The following is a 27,565-nucleotide window of genomic DNA, read 5'->3' on the forward strand; positions in this document are numbered from 1 at the left end:
TACTGTTGAAAGGTAAGCAGCGAAGAAAAGAAAAAGCAATTTTTATTTTGCAGGTTTTCATTTTCAGCGCAGTGTGTATGAAACAACCCACAGATGATACCCTCTCTCAATTCAGAACGCAATAAAGATTAATAAGAAAACTTAAGTTTTATTAAAAACTAATATAATTAAAGATTTATTTTCAAAGGAAAAAATTGTATTTTCTATTTCTAACTTGTGTTGCCAGTGGTGTCTAGAAATACAAACCAAAACACTGTCCTCCCTTGTCAATAAATCAGTAAAGGTTTCCTTATCAATCACAGTTGCAAAAGACCAGTGACTGATGTAAGGACAGAGAAAATATATGTTGAATGTCGAAACTAGTTGATGCTGTAAAACCTCACTGTAAGGAGTTTCATATGATAAAAAAAAAAAAAAGTTAAGTATAACTTTACATGTTATGTTGAGATGATTTGTATGCTGATATGATCCATTGATGTCATCATCATCAACTATTTTCAATCCACTGCAGGATGAAGGCCTCTCCAGCAACTTTCCAGTTCTTTCTGTTTTGTGCAATGGCCATCCATTTACTACCCCCAAAATCATGAATTTCATCTATCCATCTCCATCATTGTCTTCCAGGTTTTCTTCTAGCTCCTCTTGGGTATCATTCTGTTATTTTCATAGTCCATCTGTCATGTTTTCGAGCTGTGTCCTGCCCAAGACCATTTTAGTTCTTTAGTTTTGATAAGAATGTCCTTTACTTGAGTTTGCTGCCTAATCCATGTGTTTCTCTTCTTATCTAATGGTCTGGTTCCTGATATAATTCATTCCATTCTTTGCTGTGTAGTTCTCAGCTTCTCATCTATTCTTTTGGTGAGTGCCCAAGTTTCACTTCCATGTCATGGCGCCTCCGTAGCCAGGTGGGCAGGAGCAGCAGTGCGTAGCACACGCTTCTTGATTAGACTGAGGTTCGAGCCTGTGACCACCAAATACAGAGGATGCGGAAAGGTCAGGGAATGACCACCACATATCCCCAGAGCAATATGGCCTTAGTTGTTGATGCTCCTAAAAAAAAACAAAAAACCATAAGTCATTGTGGGGAGTATACATTGGTTCATTATTTTACATTTCAGACAAATTGGGATATTGCCCCTCAGTATGTGACTATATTTCCTGAATGCTATCCATCCAAAATTTATTCTTCTTTTGACTTCCAGCCGTTTATCATTCTTACAGCTAATGACTTGTCCCAGATAAATATATGACTCCACCCTTTCAATTACTGCTCCTTCAATCATTATATCCCTTTCTGTGGCATACTTCATCATTACTTTTGTTTTAGCCATATTTATCTTTAGTCCAAAATCCTTACTAACTCTGCATAACTGATTAAGATTTTCCTCTAATTCTTTGGGATCTTGGCTTATGACCACAATGTCATCTGCAAATCGTAAATGGTTACTCTCCATTCACATTTGCTACTGATTCTTTGTCTAGTCTAATAAAGGAGGTAGCATTCTCATATATTTTCTTCAAATTCATAATATATGGGGTATCTATGCCTTGTCTTTCCAGTGCCCGAAACATTGCCTCTTATGCTGTATGGAGGCAGATGCCTTTTCATAATCCACAAATGCCAGGCATAATGGTGTTTTATATTCATTTGCTTTCTCCATTAGCTGTGATATTATGTGAAGGTGATCCATAGTTGAGAATCCTGTCTTAAAGCCAGCTTGCTCTTTCGGTTGATTCTCATCAAGTTGTTCACAAGACCCTTGTGAACAACTTGTAGATGTGGGATAACAAGCTAATTGGTCTATAATTTCCAATTTCTGATTTATCTCCTTCCTTATGCAGCAAAACTATGATTACATTATTCCACTCCTTAGGCGTCACACCTTTTCTAATGCATTTTGTGAAGAGTCTTGCCAGTTTTTATGTCATGTCTCTTCCTCCCAATTTTAACAACTCTATAGTAACTTCATCTTCCCCCGGGGCTTTCTGATTCTTCATTTTTTCAACGCATGTTCTACCTCATCAGGAAGGATATCAGGTATGTCGTATGTGTTACTAATTTGCGATCCATCTTCCCCACTGCTGGCCTCATTCCCTCTCTCCTTGTATAATTCTTTATAGTCTTCTGTTATTTATAAGTACACCATTGCTATTCTGCAGTTTCAGTATCATTTGTCTTTCTATATTAGTGCTCATGGTTGCTGATATAAGTCACTGTTTTCCCTTAATGCTTGTTCTACTTTTGGCACCTCCGTAGCCAGGTGGGAAGGAACAGCAGTGCGTAGCACGCTTCTTGATTAGACCGGGGTTCGAGCCCGTCACCACCAAATACGGAGGATGCGGAAAGGTCAAGGAATGACCACCGCATATCATGGAGCAATATGGCCTTAGTTGCTAATGCTCCTGAAAACCAAATAACAACATCTTGTTCTACTTTTCTTGTGTTAAATCTTATGTCCTCTCTGAATCTCTTTCTAATTGCTTTTCATAACTCGGTATACTCGATTTTCTCCTTGTCAGTGTTTATCTTGCTCTTCATTTGTCGTCTTCAGTTCATCATGACAAGTGTTTCTTGACATTTTTTCTTTGGATTTCTTTTTACCTATAGGTTTCTTGGGCTTTATCGCTTTCAGAAAGTTGTAATATTTCTCGTCAATAAGTTGTTCCTGAGCAGTCTACAGAAGCTCAAACTTGTTCTTAAGTTCCAGTATATACTGCTTTTTCTCCTCTTCTGTTATCTCAAAGACCTTCGTATTATTTACTCGAGTCAGTTTTTTCCTTTCTTTTATTACATCTATACCAAGTGTGCATCTTGCCATTCTGTGATCACTTCCAACATTTACTTTGTTCAGGACAGTAACATCATTCATGTTATATCTTCTATTAGTGAGGATGAAGTCGATTTCATTAGTTGTTAATCCATTTGGGCTCTTCCATGTCCACTTTCTGTTTACCCTTTTCTTGAAAAAAGTGTTCATTACTGACAATCCTTAAGATTCTGCAAATTCCATGAGTCTTTCACCTCTTTCATTTCTTTCACCAATTCCAAAATTTCCTATAGTTCCCCTTTCTGCACTGTTTTCTCTTTCCAACCTTAACATTGAAGTCCCTCATAATGATAGTGTAGTGGGTTTCCTGCTCATCTAGAAGACTCAGTTTCAGTGTACATTTCTTCAACCTCTTCATCATCATGGCTCAGTGTTGGTGCATAAATTATAATAATCATTATCATTATAAAACATAAGCATAAACACATCATCTAGTTGATGTGTTAAACTTCAAATATTTAATACATTCGTAGTACAGGGTGATTCTAAATTATTGTCGGGTTTCTGTGGCCTATAATTTTCTAACTGGAAACAACAAAATAAAACTGCTTACAGAATATGAAAGTGTTACTCAAAAAGTTTTATTACCTATAGAATCAATACTACAGAATGCTAAACAACTTCAACATGCATGTCTCTTGTGGCACGTAAGATGTCCAAGCGATATTCAATTTCCCTCCAAGTGTTCTCCAGCATTTGCAGTGTAACTGTTTCGATTGCAGCAATAATTCTGAGCTTCAGTTCATCGAGGGAGGTCACAGGGTCTTGTACACAATGTCCTTCACGTATCCCCACAAGAAGAAATTAAGCGGCGTAAGATCGGGTGAGCGTGGAGGCCACAGAATTAGTCCACCGCGCCCAACCCAGCGTGTGGCACCTCTGTAGCCAGGTGGGCAGGAGCAGCAGCAGCAGCAGTGCATAGCACACGCTTCTTGATTAGACTGGGGTTCGAGCCCGTGAGCCACCAAATATGGAGGATGCAGAAAGGTCAGGGAATGACCACCGCATATCCCCGGAGCAATATGGCCTTAGTTGCTAATGCTCCTAAAAACCAAATAACAACCAACCCAGCGCCTAGGAAAATGCATGTGAAGAAATTCTCGGACAGTAAGAGTCCAACATGGCAGTGCACCATCTTGCTGGAACACCACATTTGGCTGATGATTTTCCAACTGGTGTAACAGATACAGCTGTAGCGTGTCCAGATAGGTCACGACTGTCACTGTTTTTTCCGCAAAGAAAAAGGACCTCAAAACTTTCGAACATGACAAAGCACATCAGACATTGACTTTCAGACCATCTCTTTCGAATTCATGAATGGCGTGAGGATTTTCTGATCCCCATATTTTGCAGTTGTGACAAGCCTTCCCTGATATGTAAAACGTTTCTTCATCACTAAATCTCCATCTCTGGAGGTAATTTTCATCAGCTTCGACGTTTGACAAATGTCTTGGGCAAATTGGAAACGATGGGGTTTATCGTTCAGCTTTAAAGCCTGCACAATCTGCAGTTTGTAGGCATGGAGGTGAGGGCAGTTATGAACAACCCTCCAAACAGTCATTTGTGGTATACCTAACTGCAAATCGTCTAGTTGATTTTTGTGGGCTTCGAGAAAACACTTTGTGGATTTGATCAACATCTTCCTGTGAAGTGCTCAGTCTTCCTGCTTCTTTTCAGTGCAGAACACTACCAGTCTCTTGAAATTCCTTTAACCAATGTCAGATAGCATTATCTGAAGGTGGATCTTTTCCATACTGAGTTCTGTAATGATGTTGCATTGTGATAACAGACTTTGTTTCGAAAAACCAAAGTACGCACTTTGTTTCTCTTGAACAGTTGCCATTTTGAAGTAATGCTGTCAATATCTCCCAGGCATTAATGTGGCAAGTACAGCATTGCCAGAGAAGAGATGGCGGGAAGATTGTTGTCTTCCAGTTATCTTTTTTTTTTTTTTTATCGTTGTTTCCGGTTTGAAAATTATAGGCCACGGAAACCCTGACAATAATTTAGAGTCACCCTGTATAAGTTGAATGACTTTACGAATATATTTGATAAACTGTGGACTTAGGTTGGAGATCAGTGACTTTCTGTTGTGAGTTTTAAGAAAGCAGCAGTTGAAAGTCAGCTAGCTCCAAACAGAATTTTCATGTTTCTAATGCAAGGTTTGATCAAAAGGTTCAGTGAATGATCTTAATTCTCAGATGCATTACAATAGCTAAAAGATTACAGTTGGTCCTTACAGTGACATCTTTTGAGCATGAGCTCACCAGAATTTGTAGATAGCAAATTTGGAAGTTAAATATTATTTAACTTTAACTTCAATGTAATTGTGTTAGGAATCCCAATTTTTCATCCAGAGAACAAGTGTTTTGAAACAAATCGAATTTGCCAAAAGAAGAAAAAAAAAAGTTTCCGATACTACTTATTATCACTGAAGATAAAGAAATATTTTGCAGATCAGTTATGTCAAAATTAATGTAAGAACCTATTGGATATTATTATCAGAGAAGAAAGAATTGAGGATAGTGGTCCTTGGGCAGGGAATTGATAAGTACATAATGAAGAATGAAATGAAACAAGTTATTTCCAGTCATTTTTGGCATTTTAATAATTCCTCATATCAGTGCTGAGTGTCTCAGAACATTCAACCAGGTGAAGAAAAAACTTCCGTCTCTTTCTGGTGCAGTTTTGGAAATGTACTTGACAGCTGGATCTAAACAGTAGTGCCATTGCTGTAAACAAAACATTTCTGAATATATGCAGTCTGCTATAATATCTTCCTTGAAGTAAAAAAAAAAGGTAAAGTGCAGCCATTATCAACCACTGCAGGATGGAAGCATCCTCAACAATTCACGCTGAGGGAAATGGACCATAATCTGCCACGCTGGTCCAGTGCGGGTTGCGAGATCGACCGTATACAGCAGTCAGGGGTTTGAACCCCGCTCTACTCAAAGAGTGTGCGCTACTGCACTCCCGCTCCTGACCACTCGGCTACAGAGGCACCTCTTCCTTGAAGTAATCATAATCAACTGATGTCTAACAGACAATCCAAACAAAAATTAGGTTAGTAAATGTTTAAATGCATACCATGCTAGGAAGCAGTTATGTGGCTGTACTTTAATATAAAACATGCATTTTGTCAGTGAAATTTAATTTATAGTGCAGTGAGAATTTAAAAAGCTTCCTGCTTTTCCAAAAAAATCTCTTGTTTTTACAATTGCCTACTTTTCATCTTTTTGAAAGTTGGTAGCTATGTTGGAAGAACATTATATTGAAGAATATTAACAATATAAATATTGTTCATTAATATTTGATTAAAATAAATTTTTTGCAATATTTGCCAAACTTTATGATCAAACCTTGTATTCCTTACTTTTAAAGGCAGAATTAATATTAATTTATTATTATTTATTTTTTTGTATTGAAATTCATTAATTTCAAATATTTTTTTGTAAATATCTGCTTAGTTTGTTGTGTTAGATTAATGCTAAAATTTTGTGAAATGAATGTCTCCACAAACTTAAATTTGTGAGGAATTAATAGTTTCGTGTTTCTGTACTCTGCTTACTCTAACTTTAATCCTGAATAAACAAATATACATTACTGAGAGAAGCTCTCATTGGTCAATTGCTAACAATACAGTGGTGCTTTGGCAGCTGACCAGTGACAGCTTTACTCGGTGATATATTTGTTTATATTTTCCAAGAATAACATTAGAATGAGCAGAGTGTATTATATTTACCAAATAAAATTGTAAACATAATTAATAAGCATTACAATCCAAAAGGTCAAGCATTAGTATATTCCAAGTACAATTTAAACAACTGATAACTTTTTCCAAATATTAGTCTGAAATCTGTCAGGGTAGGTGATACTACTCAAGTTACAAACTTGGGTGGTACTACTGCTTGTTTAATAAGAGAGGGTATCAAGGTAACTTCTGGCTTCATCTAATTTAACTTCTTTTTTTCCCTTGAACTGCTATTGCTTCTTCCATTACAGTATGATATCCAGCAACATTTTCATCTTATAGTCATGTTCTTACATCCACCAAATTATTAGTCTTTTCAACACTGTTGTGCAACAGATTTTGATAATATCATTTTTGATTTCATTTAAAATTAGTTAGAATGTTATTATTTAATAGCTTTTCATGCACTTGTTATACTGTTTTACTTCATTCCGCTTGAAGTAAGCTGTGAATGGCACTTTTTATGTTGTAATTTTCACTATTCCAATATTCAGTATTTTGTCCTCCTTGACATCAGATTATCAAAAAGAAGAAAAAAAAAAAAAAAAAAAAACCAAGAAACCTCTTCTGGTTTCCATTTCATACCAATGTTTACATCTGAGTAACTACTTGATCCATAGTTGTATTAGAATGTAAGAAAAGGCACTCTGTTGCCATTGTAGCTTGGTAAAATTTCACTGTAAGAATGTGCAAGTGCATTATCTAGCAATAGTAATGCTTAATGTTTTCATTTGCATTTAAATAAAATTTTTCCTTGTGAAACCATTCAAAAAAAGGTTGGAATTATATCACTAAATTCTCATTTAGGAAGACTCCCTCCGACCTCTGTTCTGTTTCATAAAATACATTAATTAAAAAAATATGCAGACTGAGTCATAGAAGGTTTTAATTAGTGAAGTTTTACTGTAATAAAAAATTTCTTATTGTTAGTTTTTTGGTTAAATTTTTTGAAACTTTTTTTTGTGATCCTGGTATCTCAGACCTTGGGCATAGGGCTATTAATCTTGCAAAGACTAGTGTGTGTACTTGAAGACAAATTAAAAAACTTGAAACTTTGTATCCATATTAAGGCAAACCTAGGGGTGCATACCTTGTTATCCATGAATTATTAAAATTTCTCATTTATGATTGGCATCATTTTCAATTATTGGTAGTCTTGCTACTCTTATGACTATTCTTGTTTTTTTTTTTTTTTTTGTTGTGTCTCTTTCTTTTTTCCAATGGAGATCCATGATAATGAATCTGTTTCAGTAGGTGTGCTTGCATTATGTACCTGTTTTTTAACTTCTCAAGATCTCAGTGACAACACAGTGGTTTTGGTATTTGTTACTTGTCTGGAAAGGAGTTTGAAACCCATTAAAGATGGCCCCGTGGGTAGAATATTTACTTCAATCGTGGGTAAAATTCTGGTGGCGTAGGGGAATGTGATAGCTATTCCACTGTTCCATGCTTTCCAATCTAATATTGGGAGTAACTTATTCAGGAAGATTTTCCAACCAATTGAGCCTTTCTCTTGTGGCCATTCTCAACCTCCTGGTGTTTGGCATTACAAGAATGCAAAATGGAATGATTGGCAAGATTTTTTTTCTTCTTTTCCTTGGTTGGACTATGTTTCAAATCCTCTGATGTCAGCTTTTGATGAGATCGTGTCAGTGAAATTATTCTTGTAGGGATGGAATCCTTTTTTCCACACTCCGTCTTAAACTCTTATCCTTTATCTAAACCTTGGTTTTCCAATAAATGTGCTAAGGCTGTTCAAGAGGAGAATGTTGCATATTATAATTGACTTGTTTCCAAATCTCCAGGTTCATTCTCTGCCTACACCAAAGCTAGCAACAATTGTAAAGCAGTTATTAATCAGTCCAAACTAGATTTCAAGTAGGTTAAGAGTAGATAACTTTCTTCTTGACTAAATGGTAGTCGAGCATTCTGGTCTCTTGCCAAAACTATTTTGTTATACTATGGGAAGTAAAATGGCCTTCTTGGGTAGAGGTGAAATACCACACCTGTAAATCTAAAGATGAAGACATGTTATAGTTTCCAAAAAAAAATTTACTTGGAATATTTTAGTAGTAGATAACGTCCTGCAATTTTCTCATTATTTTATTAGCATTAGTAGGGGCAAATGATGCAAGAAAAAAAAAAAAAAAAAACCACAACACTTCCCATTTCACCTATTCATTCTCTCCACTAGTTTGTTTAGTTCGTACCTGAATTTATTTAAGCTATCAACCGCCCCAACTGGCTAAAGGCAAACTTCTGCACATCTAGTCTGCAACCGTCCTTCCTCGGGTTTAAATGTGTCTCATGTGTGTTGTCTGAGTGAGAGGAAAAATCCCATCACTGTTAGACTTGCTTAATCCATTAAAAACCTTAAACACCTCGCAGATACCTGGTCTCCAGATGCTGCAATTTACAGAACTGAAGCCTTTCCTGGTAAGAGCATCCCCCTTTGTTTCCCTCAGCAATCTCGTTCCCCTTCTCTGTACTGTTATTACTGTCATTAACAACTAACCCTGCCAACCTTTATATCATCTGCATACTTGGTTAAGCCTGATATGCCTTTATCAGTATCATTGATATTTATAGAAAACAACATTGGGCACAACACCTAACCCTGGGGAACCCACTAATTAACATTACTCTATGAAGAGCAGTGTCCATTGATTACCACGCTCAGTCTTCTCCCACTCAACTATCCCTTTATCCATAGCAGCAGCATGCCCTTAATGCCCTTAGTGAATGGAACAAAGGGGTGCTCTTACGAAGAAAGGCTTAAGTTTTGCAAATTACAGTGTCTAGAGACTAGGCACCAGCGAGGTGATCTGATAGAGGTGTATAAAGCCTTGAATGGTTTAAGCATGCTCAATGCTGATGGGATTCTTCCTCTAGCTCAGAAAAATCACCTGAGAGGGCATAAATTCAAATTGAGGAAAGACAGATGTAGGATAGACGTGCGGAAATTTGCCTTTAGCCAGCGGGTGGTTGGTTGGTGGAACAGACTTCCATCCCTTGTGGTGGAGGTTGACAGCCTAAATAAGTTTAAGGCTCAGCTGGACAGGTATTTTGAACGAACAGAGGGGTGAAGCGGAAGTGGGGGTTTTTTTTTTTTTTTTTTTGGCTGATGCTGCATAAGCTTGCTTTCTTGCATCAAATGCCTCTACTAATGCTAATGCCACACTTCTCCAATCTGTACAGCAGTCTTTTATGTGCAACAGTATTGAACGCTTTACTGAAATCCAAGTACAGTCAGTTCTGCTATAACATGCGTGGTTGGTGCATTATTGCCTAGGTTGCTGTTGTACCAGTAAACCCAAAATCAAATCAAATCAAATCTGCTATAACACACATTTTAGCAATGCAGATTTGCTCTAACACGACTGATATATTAGGGAACAATGCAAGTATAATGTAATTTTTGTGTTGTCTCATGTGCAATTTTGTCTGCAAGTAAAACCGGGTGACTGCAAAACCCGGCACCAAGCTGAACGTAGCAACCTGCTCAGCAATATATAAAATGCACACACACACACACACACACACACACACAAACCGCATGTATCTCTTACCTCAGTTCACTTGTGTGGGTTATCCTACAAGTGTGTGTCTTGGACTGTTCTCCCCCATTTGTTAACTTTTCTTTGTAAAAAGTATTCATACAGCATCCTAGATGTGGGTAAGCATCCTGGTTCCAAGAAGCCAGGCAGTGAGTGCAAAAGGAAAGCATTATGTATAGAAGAGAAACTTGAAAGAAATGACAGAACATGTGATATCTCAAGAGCAACAGACTTAAGTGAATCCACATTATGCACTGTCAGAGACGGTGCTGCAAAAATAAAAGCTACATGTATAGCTGGAACAACTTAAAGTGTCGCAAAGTCAATTAGGACAAGGCTTAAAGAAATAGAAGAAATGGAATGACTGCTAAGCATATGGATTGAAGATCAAACCAAAAAAAAAAAAAAAAAAATCGGGAGCAAGCTTTCTCATAGTGAAAGAGAAAGTACTAGCTATATATGAAGACCTTAAAAAGAAATCACCAAATCCTGCAGAAGTGGCTCCTTTTAATGCTAGGTTTAGTGGTTTCAAACACCACTATTCTTTCACAACGTTAAGCTGTCGGGCAAAGCTGCAAGTGCAGATGAGGGAGCTGCAAAGGCGTTTCCACCTGTGGTACAAAAAATAATTGAAGGCGGCTGCTACACATTGGATCAGATTTTGAATCTGGATGAAACAGGCCTCTATTGGAAACCTATGCCTTCAAGGACCTATATCTGTAAGGTAGAAGCACATGCCTCAGGATTTAAGGCTTCAAAGATCGCTTAACTGTGATGTTCGCCGCCAACCCCAGCGAAGACTTGAAGTTAAAACCAGTATTGGTTTATGAATCTGCCAACCCACAAGTTCTAAAAGGAATTGTGAAATCCAGCCTTGGTGTTCACTGTGGGTCTAGCAAGAAAGGTTGGATGACTGGGCAAAATTTTAATTGAAGCCTACCATGGTGTTTTCATGGATTATTGCAAGAGAAGAACTTAGATTTTAAAATTCTTATAATTCTTGATACTGCACCAAGCCAACCTCAGACAGTTGCTGAACTCTCTCCGAATATCAAAGTCATCTTTTTACCTCCAAACACAACCTCTCTACTACAGCACCTTGACCAGAGTTATTTTCTGCTATGGAAGGTCACAAGGCACAAAATGTTATACAATTTTGGGAGATTTAACATCAAAGTTGTCATTGATATGATTGTAGAATCCTGGAATGATGTAACAAAAATCTGTTTGCATCATGTGTGGCAGAAACTTATCCCTCATTTAATTTGTGATTTTGAAGGCTTTGAACCTTCAGAGCAATTAAAACAAATCAAAGCAAGTTGTGTTGCCCTTGCAAAAGAAGTTGGTTTTGAGGAAGCAGAAAATGAAGATGTAGAAGAGCTTCTAGAGCAGTGGTTCTCAAGTGCGGCCATGGTGGCCAAATGTGGCCAGCAAGACATTTGGCAACAAGGCAATTTTCATAAATTGTCTTTCATAAAAGGTTTATTATCATATAACTCATGTAATTAATAATAAAGATTCTATAATTATTTCTTTGTATAATTTGGTTACATGCGGAAATAAAATTTAGAAACTTAAGTACCACATAATGGTGTTTGACCACCCATCCGTTATATTTTTTAATTTGTTTTTATATTTGCAGTTTAATAGCAAAGTATTACAGTAGTTACGATTTTACATGAAATTGTTCTACAAAATATATACATTTCTCAGCTGACTTCAGGATAGTATTTTTAAAATTATATAACTTCTTATTATTAGTTTGTTTTTACAATCACTTTAAAAATTTTATTATTATTCCTATGTTATATGCATATAAATTTCATCGATCATTGTTATCTGTAAAATAAATGTTTTAATAAAAAGGAATTGTGCGGCCACCAGCTAATCTTGTGGCCATTTTTGGGACCATCAGAAAAAAACTGTTCAGAACCACTGTTCTAGAGTCTCACACTGAGGATCTATCTACTAAAGACTTGCAACAACTTGTTGCAGCCAGCCAAGTGAAAAGTCAAGATGACAATGACAATAAAATCCAGCAGGCTGCCCACAAGAACTTAAACGAGCAGAGTTATCAGCTGCTTTAAGTGGGATCGAAAAGCACCTGCAGTGGATTGAATACAATAATTATAATGCTGAATGTAGTAGAATAGTGTTTTGTGGCATTCGGACCCATTTGGAACCATACAGGCAATTCCTGTATAAAAGGAGGAGGCAGGAAAAGAAGCAAAAGCTAGATAGCTATTTTAAGTCAGCACAGAAGAAAGAAAAGCAGGACAGGGAGTCACAGCTTTCCATGTCAGGTATAACATTTCGTCCTAAGAATGATAACACTCCTACCTCTTTGCTGTAACTGACCAGCTACAACCCTTCACCACACCCACTTTCAACAAGCAAACTTCATATCTTGTCAAGGTAAAGTGCTATATTTACTGTAATATTTATTTCTTTATTGGTAATTTAAGATGTTTAAACCTGTTAGCAATTTTATTGGGTTTCTAACTATTTTTAGTGTATTACTTACTAGACTGAACATTTTTTGAGTGCTCTGTCCCATCCCTATTTTTCCCATGAGCCCTGTTGATTTTAATGCTGGAAATACTATAACACGGTAATTTTTATGAACACGTACTGTTTTATAGCAGAACTGGCTATATATGATATCAGAATTATTTTTGACATCCAGTTCCTTTGTGACCACACCGTAGTATCCAATAAAATTGGTCAGATGAGATTTCCCGTTAACAAACACATGCTGTGACTGAAGTATAATTGTGCACCTTGTCTAGGTGACCCTGCATGACTTCTTTTACCAATGACTTCATTATTTTCCCTGGAACAGAAATTTAACAGTTCTGTAATACCTCATGTCGCCCTTTGATTCTTTTGTGAATTCTTTTGCACATCTCCCCTGAATCCAAGGATGCTCTCATAATTATGGCTAAGGGTTTGCTTATTTCCTTTGCTACCTCCCTTAATATAATTAAATATGTACTATCTGCCCCATGTGAATTCTGACAGCTCTGTAATTAGTCGTGTCACCCTTTGATCCCCCTTGGTGAGTTGGGGATATCTTCACACTTCTCCAAGCTGCAAGGATCCTCCCTGAATCCAAAGATACTTTCATAATTATGGCTAAAAACCTTGGGAGGTGCATTACGGCCACAGAAGCCTATGTGCCAACAACTACCAAAAAAAAAAAAAAACTTCCTTTGCAGCCTCCCCTAATAAAATTGGATAGATGCCACTAATCCCAGATGCCTTTCTTATGTTCAATGTCAACAAATTCTCTTCCACTTCTCAGTTATTACAAACTCGTTTAGCTCTCCATTGAGTTTGACAAACTTCTGGCATTCCCTTGTCTAAAGAATACCTCATGTGTGAATGTAGATGCATGATAGTCTTTCAGTTTGTCAGCTACATGAGCAGGATCATCAACAGTCGAACCATAAATATAATATTGGACCAGTTTGATTCCTCCTGTTCTAGTGTTTGCATAATTAAAGGTGTGTTTGCTGTTTTTCTTTGATTCCTTTGCCAAAGATTTCTTGTAAACTGCCTTCGTTTGCCTAACCTCCTTTGTGACTTGATTATGGACTAGTTTATACCTACCATAGGCTTCTGCGTCGTGTGATAATTTATATGCATCCCATGCATTTTTCTTCTCTGCCATGGAGACCTCTCCTAATCCAAGGATGCTTTCATAATTATGGCTTATTCCCTTAATATAATTGGATAGATCCTGTCCACCCCAGGTGCCTTTTTTATGTTTAACTTCAACAGTTTCTCCTCCACTTTGTTCTCAGTTATTACAAAATCATTAAGCACCCTGCTACAATTTGATAACCTTCTGGCATTTTCAAACCTTAATAATCCTCATGTGTGAACGTTGATGCAAAATACTCATTCAGTTTGTTTGCTATCTGAGCAGAATCATCAACAGTCAAACCATCGATATCAAGTGGACTAATCAGATTCATCCTCTTCCTTTTAGAGTTTATATAAGTAAAGAAAGCTATGCTGTTTTTCTTAGCATCCTTTGCCAAAGATTTCTTGTAAGCTGCCTTCACCTGCCTAACCTCCTTTGTGATTTGATTACAGACTAGCTTATATCTGTCATAGGCTTCAGTGTTGCCTGATAATTTATATGTATCCATGCATTTTTCTTGTCTGCTACGAGTCTCAATAGTTCATTTGACAACCATTTAGGCCTAAACCTTGAACGATATTTCTTAATATTGAGGCTCATGACAATCTTAATATTTCTTGAGGTATCCCCATAAACAAAAATCAAGTGGGGATAAATCAGGACTTCGTTGACATCAGTTGATGTCACCTCTACGTAAAATGAGTTTTTCTGGAAACAGTTTACAAAGCACTTGTAATGTTGCATTCAGTATGTGACAAGTCACCCCATCTTGCTTGAACCATGTCCTGGTATTGTATCCTGGAAATTCCTGCAGTTGTGGGGTCAGAAAATCTCTCAGCATTCGAACATAGCATCCAGAATTAACCGTTACAGCGCAGGTCCTCAAAGAAGTACATGCCGATTATTCTAGAAGCTGACCTTGCAGTCTAAACAGTAATTTTAGAGCAATGCAAGTGCTCTCTGGTGTTTCAGTCTTGGATTATTCTCACTCCAATAACGACAGTTTTGTTTGTTTAAGTGTCCATTCAAATGAAAAATTCAAATTTCATTGTTTCATTGGCATAATTTACCCTTGCAATGAAGTCAGACTCTTTTAAACCTCTGAACCAATTGGATTTTGTAAGGGTGCAGAGTCAAATCTTTCTTCAATATTCGGTGTACAGATGTTTAGGGCAAGTTTAATTCTGCAGCATGCTTCCGAACTGATTGTTGTGGAGTCTCGCATATTGAAACTTTTACACTGCCCACATTCTCGTCACTTCTTGAAGTTCTTGGATGGCCCTGTGGTTGTTGATTTACCCATGATTTGATCAAATGTACACTTTTACTTTCACTCATGTAAATTGTAGTGATCACAAAATCTACATCCAACGGTAATGATTGAATTATTGTTTTGGTAAAATATATGTACACAAAACACGCAGTCTGGTCCCGCGAAGCCATCCATTGCTACTAAATTTCTGAGAACTAGTTGGTAGAGACTAGCAGTGTGCTCCCCCACCACCACTCATTTTCAAGTTATAAAGAAAACAAAAGTGCAGTTCATTATGGGACACCCTGTATCTACCTTTAAAACTCATAACATCAGAAAACTGTTACAATAGATATTGTAAAAAATTGATTCCGAACCTATTGAAGTGATGGAGGCATGGAAACATTTTTCAGTTGTGGAATGTATCGGAATCATAGCTTTATTGAAAGAAGTAAAAGAAGTAAAACCGTCAACACATGCATGTTGGAAAAATGTATGGTCAGAGTCAGTTCATTCAGGAAATATAGTCGAACCGGCAGAAAACAGAATCGATGCAATAGTACAACTTGCTAAGTCGGTAGGTGGGGAGGGTTTTGATGATTTGACTACTGAAGATGTTCAAGAATTACTGGTAGGAAAAGAGGCTGGCTAAGTGGATTTGATGGAAATGGCATTGGAGGTAAACCAGAATTTAACCATAGTGCAGATGAAAATTCTGAAGTTCCAAATTTTACGCTAAAAAGCATTGGCATAAACTTAGCGGAGCAATTAGAATCTTATTTTTCGAATGCCGGTCCTAGAACTGAAAAGAGCACAAAGTTCAAAAGGGAACTTCAAAAATGCTTAGTTCCATACCATGAAATTTACAAAGATCTATCAAGCAAAAGCAAGCAAACCTAGATTACTGATATTTTAAAGAGAGCAGAAGATACACGAAATTTAGATGCTGGAGAAGAAAGTTCAGAAGGTGAAGATATTCTGCAGCAGAGAAAACGTTCTCGTCGGATTGTACTTAACAGTGATGAAGAGGAAGAAAATTGAATGAACATACATTAACTGACATATACACTGGTGTTCAAAGAAAGTGCATCACCCCTTAAAATTGTAATTGTCATCCAAATAATGTAAGTATATGGCAATATTTCTTACAGATTGCATCAGATAAGATTGACACACGTAGGTGATGACGTAATATTGCATCAGCTGTTACTTTCAACTATATAAGCACGCTCTGCAGTCATTCCTTGCTTGTGTCAGGATGGTGAGTTACGTGCAGTTGATGCCACGAAGAAAGAGTTGTTGCTTTACGTGAGGAAAGATGTTCTTCCCATCATATTGCTTATAGAGTGTCTTGTAATCAGTCAACAGTCAGTAGATTTCTTTCCAAACTCAAGAATACTGGTTCTGCTGATAGGAAAAATGGAACCGGACGCAAATGAGTCTCTACACCAAAACAGGACCGCATTTTGAAATGCTTATGCCTTAAAAACCATAAAGCTTCTTCATCTGAGCTGAAAAGAGAATGGGAAGAAACATACAGGAGTGGTAGCAAGTGCAGTAACAGTCAGAAGATGCTTCTTCAAAAATGGACTTGTAGCCCATTGTCCTAAGATGAAGCCCCTCCTCACACAAAAAATGAAAAAGGCCCGATTAATTTGGTGTAAGGAGCATGTCAAATGGACCCCCAAGCAGTGGAAGTCAGTTATTTTCTCCGATGAGAAGAAATTCAACCTTCATGGATCTGATGGGAGACAAACGATTTTCCGTAGACGTGGTGAAGAATACCATCCAGACTGTATGATGTCTACAGTGAAATTCCCTACCCAAATAATATGGGGGTGCATTTCGTATCGCGGAGTAGGCCACCTACAGTTTATAAAAGATTCCATAAATGCCAATGGATAGCTGGCTATATTGGAAAGCAAATTGCTGCACACCATTTAGAGACCATTTCAACCTGCCAAGTAACTGCATCTTTCAGGATGACTCTGCTCCTTGTCAGTGAAAAGTGTAGTTACTTTAGCTTCATTTCTGCAGTTACTTTAGCTTCATTTCTGCATTAGTGGTTCGACAGTAATGTGTTTACATTTGTTACAGGTGAAAAAATGGTTGGAAGAATAGTCCATTACAACTGTTGGCTGGCCAGGAAACAGCCCGGATTTGAATCCTATAGAGAACTGTTGGCATCATGTGGAATCTGCAGTTGCCAGAAAGAAACCAAAGACCTTTTGTTTCTTTCAGGAAGCCATAATTTGTGTTTGGAACCATGAACTATCAGTTGATTATCTTCAGAAATTGATCTTGTCAATGCCTTGACGGTGTGCTGCTGTCATCAGGGCCAGAGTCAGTTCAACTAAATATTAGTTTGCACCCGATGATGGTGGCGCCTCCGTAGCCAGGTGGGAAGGAGCAGCAGTGCATCGCACATGCTTCTTGATTAGACCGGGGTTCAAGCCCGTCACCACCACATACGGAGGATGCGGAAAGGTCAGGGAATGACCACCGCATATCCCCGGAGCAATATGGCCTTAGTTGCTAATGCTCCTAAAAACCAAATAACAAACAAACAAACAAGCACCCGATGAACTTTTCATTTTTTTTTCCATTTAAAATGATAAACTGAAGCACAGTGAGGGATTCTGATAACATTTCAGCCATAATTGTCGTGTTTACCAAAACTGTTGTATAAAGGTTGCAAATGCCCATTTTGGGATATTTTGAGAGACCTGTCAAATATTACTTAGCTTTGCCTTAACTATTAATAAATATCTTTTGTTTATATATTTATTTGTGGTGCTAGTCATTAATGTAACATACCATCGCAAAAAAGGGTTAGAAATGTGAAATTGCTAGATGATGCACTTTCTTTGAACACCAGTGTATGTATCATAGTTTGTAAGGGGCACTTGTTCAGTTATTACTATTTTTAATAAAAATTAAGTTTCCGATAGTTATAAGAAAAATGGTGTATTTTTGTTAGCTTTTGGAACGTAGCCCCTGTTTTTGTACTAGTTCTTGGGGTCCCCATATAACCCGGGTTCGCACTACACAAGATTTTATAGGAACCCGTGTTATATGAGGGTTACCTGTATTTATCATCTTAATTGACCGTAAAGTATTCAAATACAGAATGTTCTTGTTTATACTCTGGCATGACCATAGGTCAGTGGAGTTTACAATAAATCATCAATACAAACATTAATCATATTTAGCAGTCACACGCTTGAACCACAGTCCACTCAAAGAGCATGTGCTACTGCATTCGTGCTCCTGACTACTCAGCTACATCAGGCCTACAGCAGACTCTGTTCTAGGTCCTTTGTTCATCATTGAGGGCTTCCAGAAATTTGACATTTCTGAAAAAATAAAATATGCATTATTCAAAAACCACTCACTGTTTTAGACATTTAAAAAAAAACAAAAAAAAAAAAAAAAAAAAAAAACACATAGTAAACAAAAGAACAGGGAATTGAAAACTGCACCATGAAACATCAAAGAATGTGCCACCCTCATGATTATGACTACTGACCAAGTTAGTTGAAGCCATAGAGCCAGTTTTTTTTTTTTTTTTTACTGGCTCTGGTTCAACAGCCCTGGTTTAAACTTTAACTGCCGTTTCTTAGCCCATCCACCCAATTTTCCTAGATCTTGTTGCGGTAGCTCACCCTGATTACTGTTGTTAACCACCCTGCCAACCTTTGTATCATTCGCAAACTCAGGCATTATGCCTGATATACCTTCATCATTATCATTAATAAATATAGAAAACAACAATAGTTGTGCACTGAATAGTTGAACACTGGGGGATTCCACTAATATCATTAGTCCACGAAGAGCAGTGCCCATTGATAACTACTCTCTGTCTTTTTCCACTTAATAATTCCTTTATCCATAGCAATAATTTTCCCTTAATGCTACATTGCTCCAGTTTGTACAGGAGTCTTATGTTGTGCAACAGTATCAAAAGCCCTTCTGAAATTCAAATACGATATAAAAATTATTTTTGCATCCAGTTCCTTGGTCACTGCATCATAGTAACCTATCAGATCGGGTAAACAAGACTATGGGATTTGGCTTGTTTGAATTTTTTTGAAAATTTTACATAATAGATGCTTTATGATGTTTACCTAAATGCTGTATATTTAATATTGCTATGATTGACTAATTAGTATTGCATATTATCTCAAGGATTATTAGAAAAGGACTGTTTTGATAAATACAAAGATTTGGAAGAAAAAATCTCCCCCCCCCCACCTCTTTTTTTTTTTTAATTAAAATGGCAATTCGATTTTAAATATAATCTTTATGTTAATTTTATTTTTGCAGGCTCAACAGATGGCAATATACATGTCTGGAATGCAGACACTGGAAACAGGACAGTTGTCCTAAAGTGTAATTATGATGGTCCTATACCATGTGTGCAGTTTAATCCCAAGTATATGATGCTAGTGTCTGCTTGTACAAATATGGTAAGAAAAATTATTCATGAGTTACTAAGATATGTATGCAAAGGAAACTGAAAGATTGAGGCGTCTAATTTTCCAATGAAAGTTCATAATTATATTGGTGGTGGAAAATGCCTTAAAAATGAATATCCATATCTGAAATCACTCTAAACATGTGAATTTCTTAGTGCCCACAGATTTTTATTCATAAAAGAATATAAATGTGGTTTTGAGCCAAAAATGCAAAAATAGACGTTAAAATCAATGATTTGCTATTAATTTGCCTGGTATTGTGTTTCTGTCATGTTAATTCACTAGTAGAGTGGATTAACATGGCAGAAATAAGAGCATTAGAAGAGTTTGTGGCCTGAATATGAAGAGTTTATTTGAGAACTCTGGTAACATGTTACTTTTCAACATATTCTTCTTTGGAATCAATACACTTTTGGTGTTGATTCCAGCTGCATTAACGCTTTATCTTAGGCTTCCAGAAATGCATGCAATGATGTTGGTGAGAAAATGAATGCCAACCAGGTATTTATTTATTTTTTTTTTTTCTTTTTCAAATTAGGAAATAGTTGTAACTCTGGTGTTAGATCTGGTGAATTGGGGAAGTGATTCAAGATTTCAAAGCAACACGCATGCAGTGCAGACTTGTTGTCCTGATGGAACAAGCATTGATGTTTTCATGAAAGTACCTCATGAGGGCTGCCCAATGTGTCCCTGTGACTGCCTGGCCTTTAGAGTTAATCCATTAGTAACCCAAAAAACCAATGCCATCACCTTGCCAGCAGAAAGAAAAGAAGAGCTGTGTTTTCTCCGTTTTGACCGCACCTGTCTCTTGCTGAAAGTGAGAGGCTTGCAACTCATCCATTGACAAACCTTGCAAGGAAATTTGCTGGATCTGCTTGAAAATAATGCAGTTGTTCTGTCAACTAATTTTTGCTACCCATTGTGCTGACACCTTTTTCATAGCAAGAACTTCTGTTATTATGTAGTACACATTTTCAGATGAGATGCCCAAGATACTGGCAGTGTACCAAACTGTAGCTTCTCAGTCAGTCACTCATCACCAGATCATGCACACTATTAACTTCTGGAGTGATTGACATTGCAGACCTTCCAAAGAATGAGTCATCTTTCAGGTTGTCCCTCCCTTGTTTAATGTTTCTTCTGCCCACTTTTTAACCATGGAATAGGAAGGGACATCCTTCTCTAATATTGTACCCATATCCTTCATGGATTGCTTTCAGTTTAGTCCTGTTTTTCCCAAATATTGGATGACTGCATGGTGACTGATTTTTGTCCATCTTTCTTTGTTCATTTCAGTACCTAATTTAAAAAAAATACATTATTATTGTAATTTTAAGAAAAATACATTATTGAAACTACATGAAACTTTGTTGATTAGTATTTGAAGTGTTATACATTACAGAATTTTTTAACACTATATTGCTACCCTTTCATACTCAGGCCACACTTTTCAGATACCCTTGTATTAAGATAATTAGCACCTATTTCAGAACAGAACTCTGCAGTTCTTTTATAGCAAATAATAAATAAATAAATAAAAGTCTCTTTTTATACTTTGATACAGCACTACTGTCCCTACTACAGTTGTATCATTAAGCCCAAACAAAGCTGATACAGCCAAAAATGACTAGATGAGCTAACGTCATACTTGTAGCTTTTTTTTTTTTTTTTTTTTTTTTTTTTGTTCTTTTGCAGTTATATCACAATTTAACATTGAACTGTGCATTGTGGGGGGGGGAAGTCTCTGTAAAAGTGCCCTTGAACTTTGAGCATTCAACAATACAGATATTCCCTCACTGGCCTCAGACGATTGGTCAGAATAGCTGCCAAGCTCCCACACATCTATCAACCAACAGGCTATCTCAACACAGGTGCCCACTAATCAGAATTACAGCAGGACATAATAGTTCTCTTAGAATGCCAGGATCCATGTCACCAGAAGTAAGTGATGGTCCCTAACCACTAGCAACACAGTGGCATGCTCTTCCTTAGTTAACTGAAAACTTAGAAGGCAATGGTAGATATAACATATAGCTGGCAACTGGAATTAATACAGGTAGATATGTGAGAATAGAATAATGCCACTTACAGAATAAAAGCAGAATTTATTCTCTCAGAAAAGAATACAACTTGAATCTCTTCAGTATCTGGTAAAACCATCATGGTTGGCAATGCATTCTGCTGTGCACCAAGGCAGAGAAGTCATACATTTGATGGATTTTATGGTAGAATGTTTCATCTTGTGAAACATTCTACCCTACATCTTGCAACTAGTTAATCAGGGCAGCTATAATTTGGGCTGGTTTCTGATGAGTCCTAGCATGTACCAACGTGCTCTCTCTATTGAAAGCTGGTTTGGGAACGTGGTGTTTGTGTGGGCAGGCATTATCTTATGGAACAATGGCATCTTTCAGCATGATAGTGCAGTATGTTGCAGAATTATGTTAACGTACCTATGTACTCTGAAACTTCCTGGTCTGGAGGACTAGCTATCTTAACTTATGGTCTCTCTCTCTCTCTCTCTCTCTCTCTCTCTCTCTCTCTCTCTCTCTCTCTCTCTCTCTCTCTCTCTCTCTCTCTCTCTCTCTCTCTCTCTCTCTCACACACACACACACACACACACACACACACACACACACACACTGCTTTGTAATGTTTACAAACAAGGAATGGCAAAAGTCCTCTGATTACAGAACCATACCAAAATGTGGTTATCATCTGCACCCAAGGCTGAGTGGGACTTATTGCTGAACACCACACCATGCTATTTGCATTTTCAAGTCACTATCCTCCAGGCTTGTCAATAGGCAAACAATATCATGTGGTGTAACAGGCAGCATGCATACAGGGTTGGCATTGTATGTGTTAGCCTATTATCTGATCACATGGTCCTTGCATTTTGTGGTTTGTCTCCATCAAACAGACCTTTCATGCTGTATATGACTGTCTTCTTGTTCGGCATCAATAATTGCTGCAACATTGTGACCACTATTAACTTTACTTGGATATGGTAACCACCTGCCTCATTTAAGACTAATCCTCTCAGTCTCTAAATCTTCCTAAAGGTCTCAGTCTCTAAAGGATGCAAGGACTAATAGATTAACAGTAGCCACTGGCAGAGGTGAAAGTGATTCTTGCACTGCTTCTATTGGAATGAGTAGAAGCCTGGAAAACAAGATGCAGGATATTTCAGAGACTGCTAGTTATTGCAGTACAAGTAAACACATGGGTTGTGCGAGGGTAGCTAAGAATAGGAACAGGTGCATGTATACTTGCGTGTACACCAATGCTAGGAGTTTGGTAAATAAATTTGATGAATTTGAGGTATTGCTCAAAGCATCAAAGGCGGATATTGTTGGGCTAACAGAGACGTGGTGTCACACAGATATAAGGAATGCAGAACTGGAATTTGGGGAGTACAATGTATACAGAAAGGATAGGAAGGGAGGAGGGGTTATGCTATTTGTTAAGAAACACATAAGATCCAAGGAAGTGAAGCCAGTGGACATCGCTGGACAGTGCAGTGTCGAGTCAGTTTGGTGTGACATAAGCATTGGGAGATCAAAATTGAGAGTAGGAGTGTCCTATAGGCCTAATGACTCTGATGAGTATAATAAGAAACTGTACAGGGAAATAGAGTGGGCCAGTAAATCAGGGAGTCTTATAATGGGGGATTTTAATTTCCTAGATATTGACTGGAATTTGTGGGTTGGTCACTCACACACTAGCAAGGCTTTTGTGGATTTATTGGATGATTGTTTTCTACATCAGCATGTTGGGGAGGCAACTAGAGGGAGTAATACTCTTGGTTTGATTATCAGTAGTGATTCTTCATGCATTAAGAATCTGCAGATAAAGGAACCACTAGGTGGCAGTGATCACAGTGTGCTGAAGTGGGATTTACTCAAAGAGGTAACTACCATCAGGGGTAAAGGGAAGGGTTTTTGCTTTCGTAAAGGCAACTATGATGGTCTGAGACAGTATTTAAATTCTATACAATGGGACCAACTGATGATGTTACCAACACCAAATTCAAAACGGCAAGCATTCAAAGAACTTATCTTGGAAGCTACTAGGCTTTACATACCAACTAAGAAATATTGTTCAAGGTTTAGGCCTAAATGGATGTCAGGTGAACTAATAACACATATGGCAGAGAAGAAAATGCATGGGATACATATAAATTAACATGTGACACAGAAGCCTATGATACATATAAGTTGATCTGTATCCAAATTACAAAGGAGATTAGGCAGGCGAAGGCAGATTACGAGAAATCTTTGGCAAAGGAAACAAAGAAAAACAGCAAAGAGTTCTTTATTTAGGTAAACTTTAGAAGGAAGGGGATGAATCAGATTGGTCCACTTGATATCGATGGTTCAACAGTTGATCATCCTGCTCAGGTAGCTAACAAACTAAATGAATATTTTGCATCTACATTCACACATGAGAAGTTATTCAACGAGGGGAATTCCAGAGGTGTATTCAGCTCTGGCAGTAACTAAATAATCTTGTAATAACTGAGAGTAAAGTGGAGGAGAAATTGTTGAAGATAAACACAAGAAAGGCACATGGGGTGGACGGGATCTATCCAGTTATATTAAAGGAGGCAGCAAAGGAAGTAAGCAAACCCTTAGCCATAATTATGAGAGCTTCCTTGGACTCAGGGGAGGCACCCATAGACTGGAGATGTGCAAATGTGATCCCAATTCACAAAGGAGGATCAAAGGCTGATACAAGTAATTATAGACCTGTGAGTTTAACTTCTGTTCCAGGAAAATTAATGGAGGCCTTGGTTAAAGAAGCACTGCAGGATCATCTAGACAAGACTTCAGTTATAGCTTGGACACAGCATGGTTTTGTTAAGGGAAAGTCTTGTCTGACCAATTTGATTGGATACTATGATGCAGTCACAAAAGAACTGGATGCAGGGAATAACTTTGATATTATATACTTGGATCTTAGAAAGGCTTTTGATACTGTTGCACATGGAAGGCTGCTGCACAAATTGGAGCAGTGTAGTATTGGAGGCAAATTGCTGCTATGGATAAAGGGATGGTTGAGGGGGAGAAGACAGAGAGTGGTAATCAATGGACACTGCTCATCATGGACTAATATTATTAGTGGAGTCCCTCAGGGTTCAGTGTTGGGTCCATTATTGTTTTCTGTATTTATAAATAATATTGATGATGGTATATCAGGCTTAATGTCCAAGACGATACAAAGGTTGGCAGGGTTGTTAAGGACACTACTGATGCTATGCTGCTGTAACAGGATCTGGAAAGGTTGAGCAGATGGGCTGAGAGGTGGCAGATGAAGTTTAACATTGACAAATGTAAAGTACTACATATGGGAAACAGCAACCCCAGAGCAACGTATCAACTCTGTGGCAATACACTGACAGTGGTAGAGAATGAAAAGAACCGGAGGGTAATTGAGCAGGCAGATATGAAGTTTTCTGAGCAGAGCAGATGGGCTGCAAGAGTAGTTCATGGTGTCTTGTCAATGATATACAGGAATTTTTCTAGCAGGGATAAGGAGGTGATTATTCCCTTGTATAAGGCAATGGTCGGGCCACACCTAGAGTACTGTATACAGGTCTGGAGGCCTCATTTCAGGAAGGATGTAGAGCTGCTGGAACAAGTACAGAGAAGGGCAACAAGATTAGTGAATGGAAGAAAGGGTTGCTCTTATGAAAAAAAGCTTAAGTTTTGCAAATTACAGTGTCTGGAGACGAGGCACCGGCGAGGTGATCTGATAGAGGTGTATAAAGCCTTGAATGGTTTGAGTATGCTCAATGCTGATGGAATTCTTCCTCTTGCTCAGAATAATTACCTGAGAGGGCATAAATTCAAATTGAGGAAAGACAGCCTTTAGCCAGTGGGTAGTTGGTTGAACAGACTTCCATCCCTTGTTGTGGAAGTTGATAGCTTAAATAAATTTAATCCTCAGCTGGACAGGTATTTCGAATGAATGGAGGGGTGAAGTGGAAGTGGTTTTTTTTTTCCCTCCCCCTTCTCTTTCTTTCTGGAAGGTGGAATGTATTGTGATACTATCAACAAACCTATGAATAGGAGTTCTGGTCGGTGGAAGAAGATCATTAATATACAAGAGTAAAAGAGTGGGGAACACCAGCATTAGTGGAGAAGGTAGAAGACATAGTGCCATGTACCATCACTCATAGTGAGCATTCAGAGAGAAAACTGGATACCCAATCACAAAAAAACAATCAATACCTTATTTAGCTATTCACTTATAACGTTTTTGGGTTTTGGGGGGTGGGAAGGGACTATTTCTGTTAAGCTTGATGGTTTGTAGATTGAGATTTTTTTAAATCATTTTACATTTTCTTATTATCTAAATGAAAATAAAATTTCTACTCTTAAGCTTAGCAAATTATATTGGATTATGTAAGGTTTGCACTTTGTGTGTTTCTCAATCTTGAAAATGATTTTTAACATTGTTGTGTTTTAATAATAAGTTGATCTTTGTAAGAGGCACTCCCAAAATGAAGTCTGCTGCCAAAGATTCAATTTGTAAAATTTTTCTTAAAAATTGCAATTACTTAAAAGTTATTTATTTAATATGTAAAAAGTAACAGAGATTAAAGTGATTTTCTGGTGAATTTGCGAAAGTGTGTTACTTTCTTTTTTGTATTTTATGTTCTTAACTATTAGTTTTAATTTTTAAAAATTGGAAGATTAATATATCTCACCCCCCCCCCCCTTTTTTTTTCTCTCTCTTAATGCAGGCCTTCTGGCTGCCATCAATTGATGATGGGTTGTGAAGTAATATACTAGTGCCTTGGGTTTGATGAAACTTGAAGAATTAACTATGACCAAGAAACAAGACTTTGACGGGTGAAAAAATAAGTCTATCCAAATCTGTGATATCATCCTAAAGGGCTTTAATGTGTAGTTGTATAGGGTCATTACCTTGTGGCTCAGGAGACATTGGACGAAGCCATTGCTTTTTTAACAGTGTGGGAAATAAGATTTTTATTTTCCCATTGTGTAATATGTTGTATTATGTGAATGTTGTCTGTCACTTCTGGCTCTGAAAAGTGCAGATATTTTCATAAATATCTTTGAGAAATACTTCTTTTGTTGTTTAATTCTCTATTAAATATTTTTATATAAATGCTTAAATCTTTAATTTTTACGTAGGCATTTTCCTAAACTTTGACAGTAGCATAACATACATGTTTTTCAATGTATATCTAGCTGTGATATTTCCTAGTTAATCTGTGTGTGAGAAATTGTCATCTACAAGTTTTAAGTCTTCTGTTTTGTCTTAGAATTAATTTTTGAAATATGCATTTTACTCACTGGTAAATTGAACACTTTTCTAATAATTGAAGGCAGGGATGATAGTATCACTAATGGAAAGCAACATTTTGGCTAACTGTAGGATTCAATTTTAAACATTTTACTTCCCACACTGTTAATTTTAGTATCTGTTTTTATGTCAAACTTAGTGGTTTTAGACATGTTTATTTTTGAAATTAGTGTGTACTCTGTTGTATTGTCAGCAACCATATATTTATTCCACACAAAACAAAATATATTAAGAGATTTATGTATTGTAGTTGCTCTTTGCTGACAATATTTATATTATTCAAGCATTAAAATGTCAGCTGCAGCTTTATAAACATTGTATAATAACACTGTCATTGTAGGAATTATTGTATTTTCTGTATTATATTTGTCGTAGCTTAAGTTTAGCTTTATATTATCTAACTAGGAGTAATCAAATACAGAATTCAGATCTCTGGAAAGTAGACTAAATAATTTTAATTAGGTACTAACTGCAGAAAATTTAAAACCACTCTGCTTTTATTTTTGAATCAGTGTTATAAACATGATTTTTAATCATTCTGAAATTTATTCATTGCTCAAATACAAACAAAAAACCACTTCAAATATTTATTTTCACATGAAGTCATTTCAACAGAGCAATTGATGTTATTACTTGCTTCAAAATTTGTGGTGAGTTTGTATTTCTACAAAATTTATGCTGATATTTGTCTTGTATTTTAAATATCCATCGA

The 27,565-nt window shown here is 37.1% G+C and overlaps 1 protein-coding gene across 1 annotated transcript in view; it reads left to right on the forward strand.

Moving 5' to 3' along the window:
* Window positions 1–26,579, forward strand: part of LOC150078133 (WD repeat-containing protein 82-like) — a 144,642-nt gene extending 118,063 nt beyond the window's left edge. The window contains exons 8-9 of the mRNA XM_090384473.1: window positions 19,364–19,506; window positions 26,267–26,579. Coding sequence (XP_090240599.1) covers window positions 19,364–19,506; window positions 26,267–26,302 — 179 coding nt within the window. The 3' untranslated portion in view covers window positions 26,303–26,579. The remainder of the gene's footprint in view (window positions 1–19,363; window positions 19,507–26,266) is intronic.
* The last annotated feature ends 986 nt before the right edge of the window (window positions 26,580–27,565 follow it).

This window comes from Mastigoproctus giganteus, chromosome 11, assembly GCF_048544385.1.
Source record: "Mastigoproctus giganteus isolate SK-2022 chromosome 11, ASM4854438v1, whole genome shotgun sequence".
In the NCBI taxonomy this organism is placed as follows: domain Eukaryota; kingdom Metazoa; phylum Arthropoda; class Arachnida; order Uropygi; family Thelyphonidae; genus Mastigoproctus; species Mastigoproctus giganteus.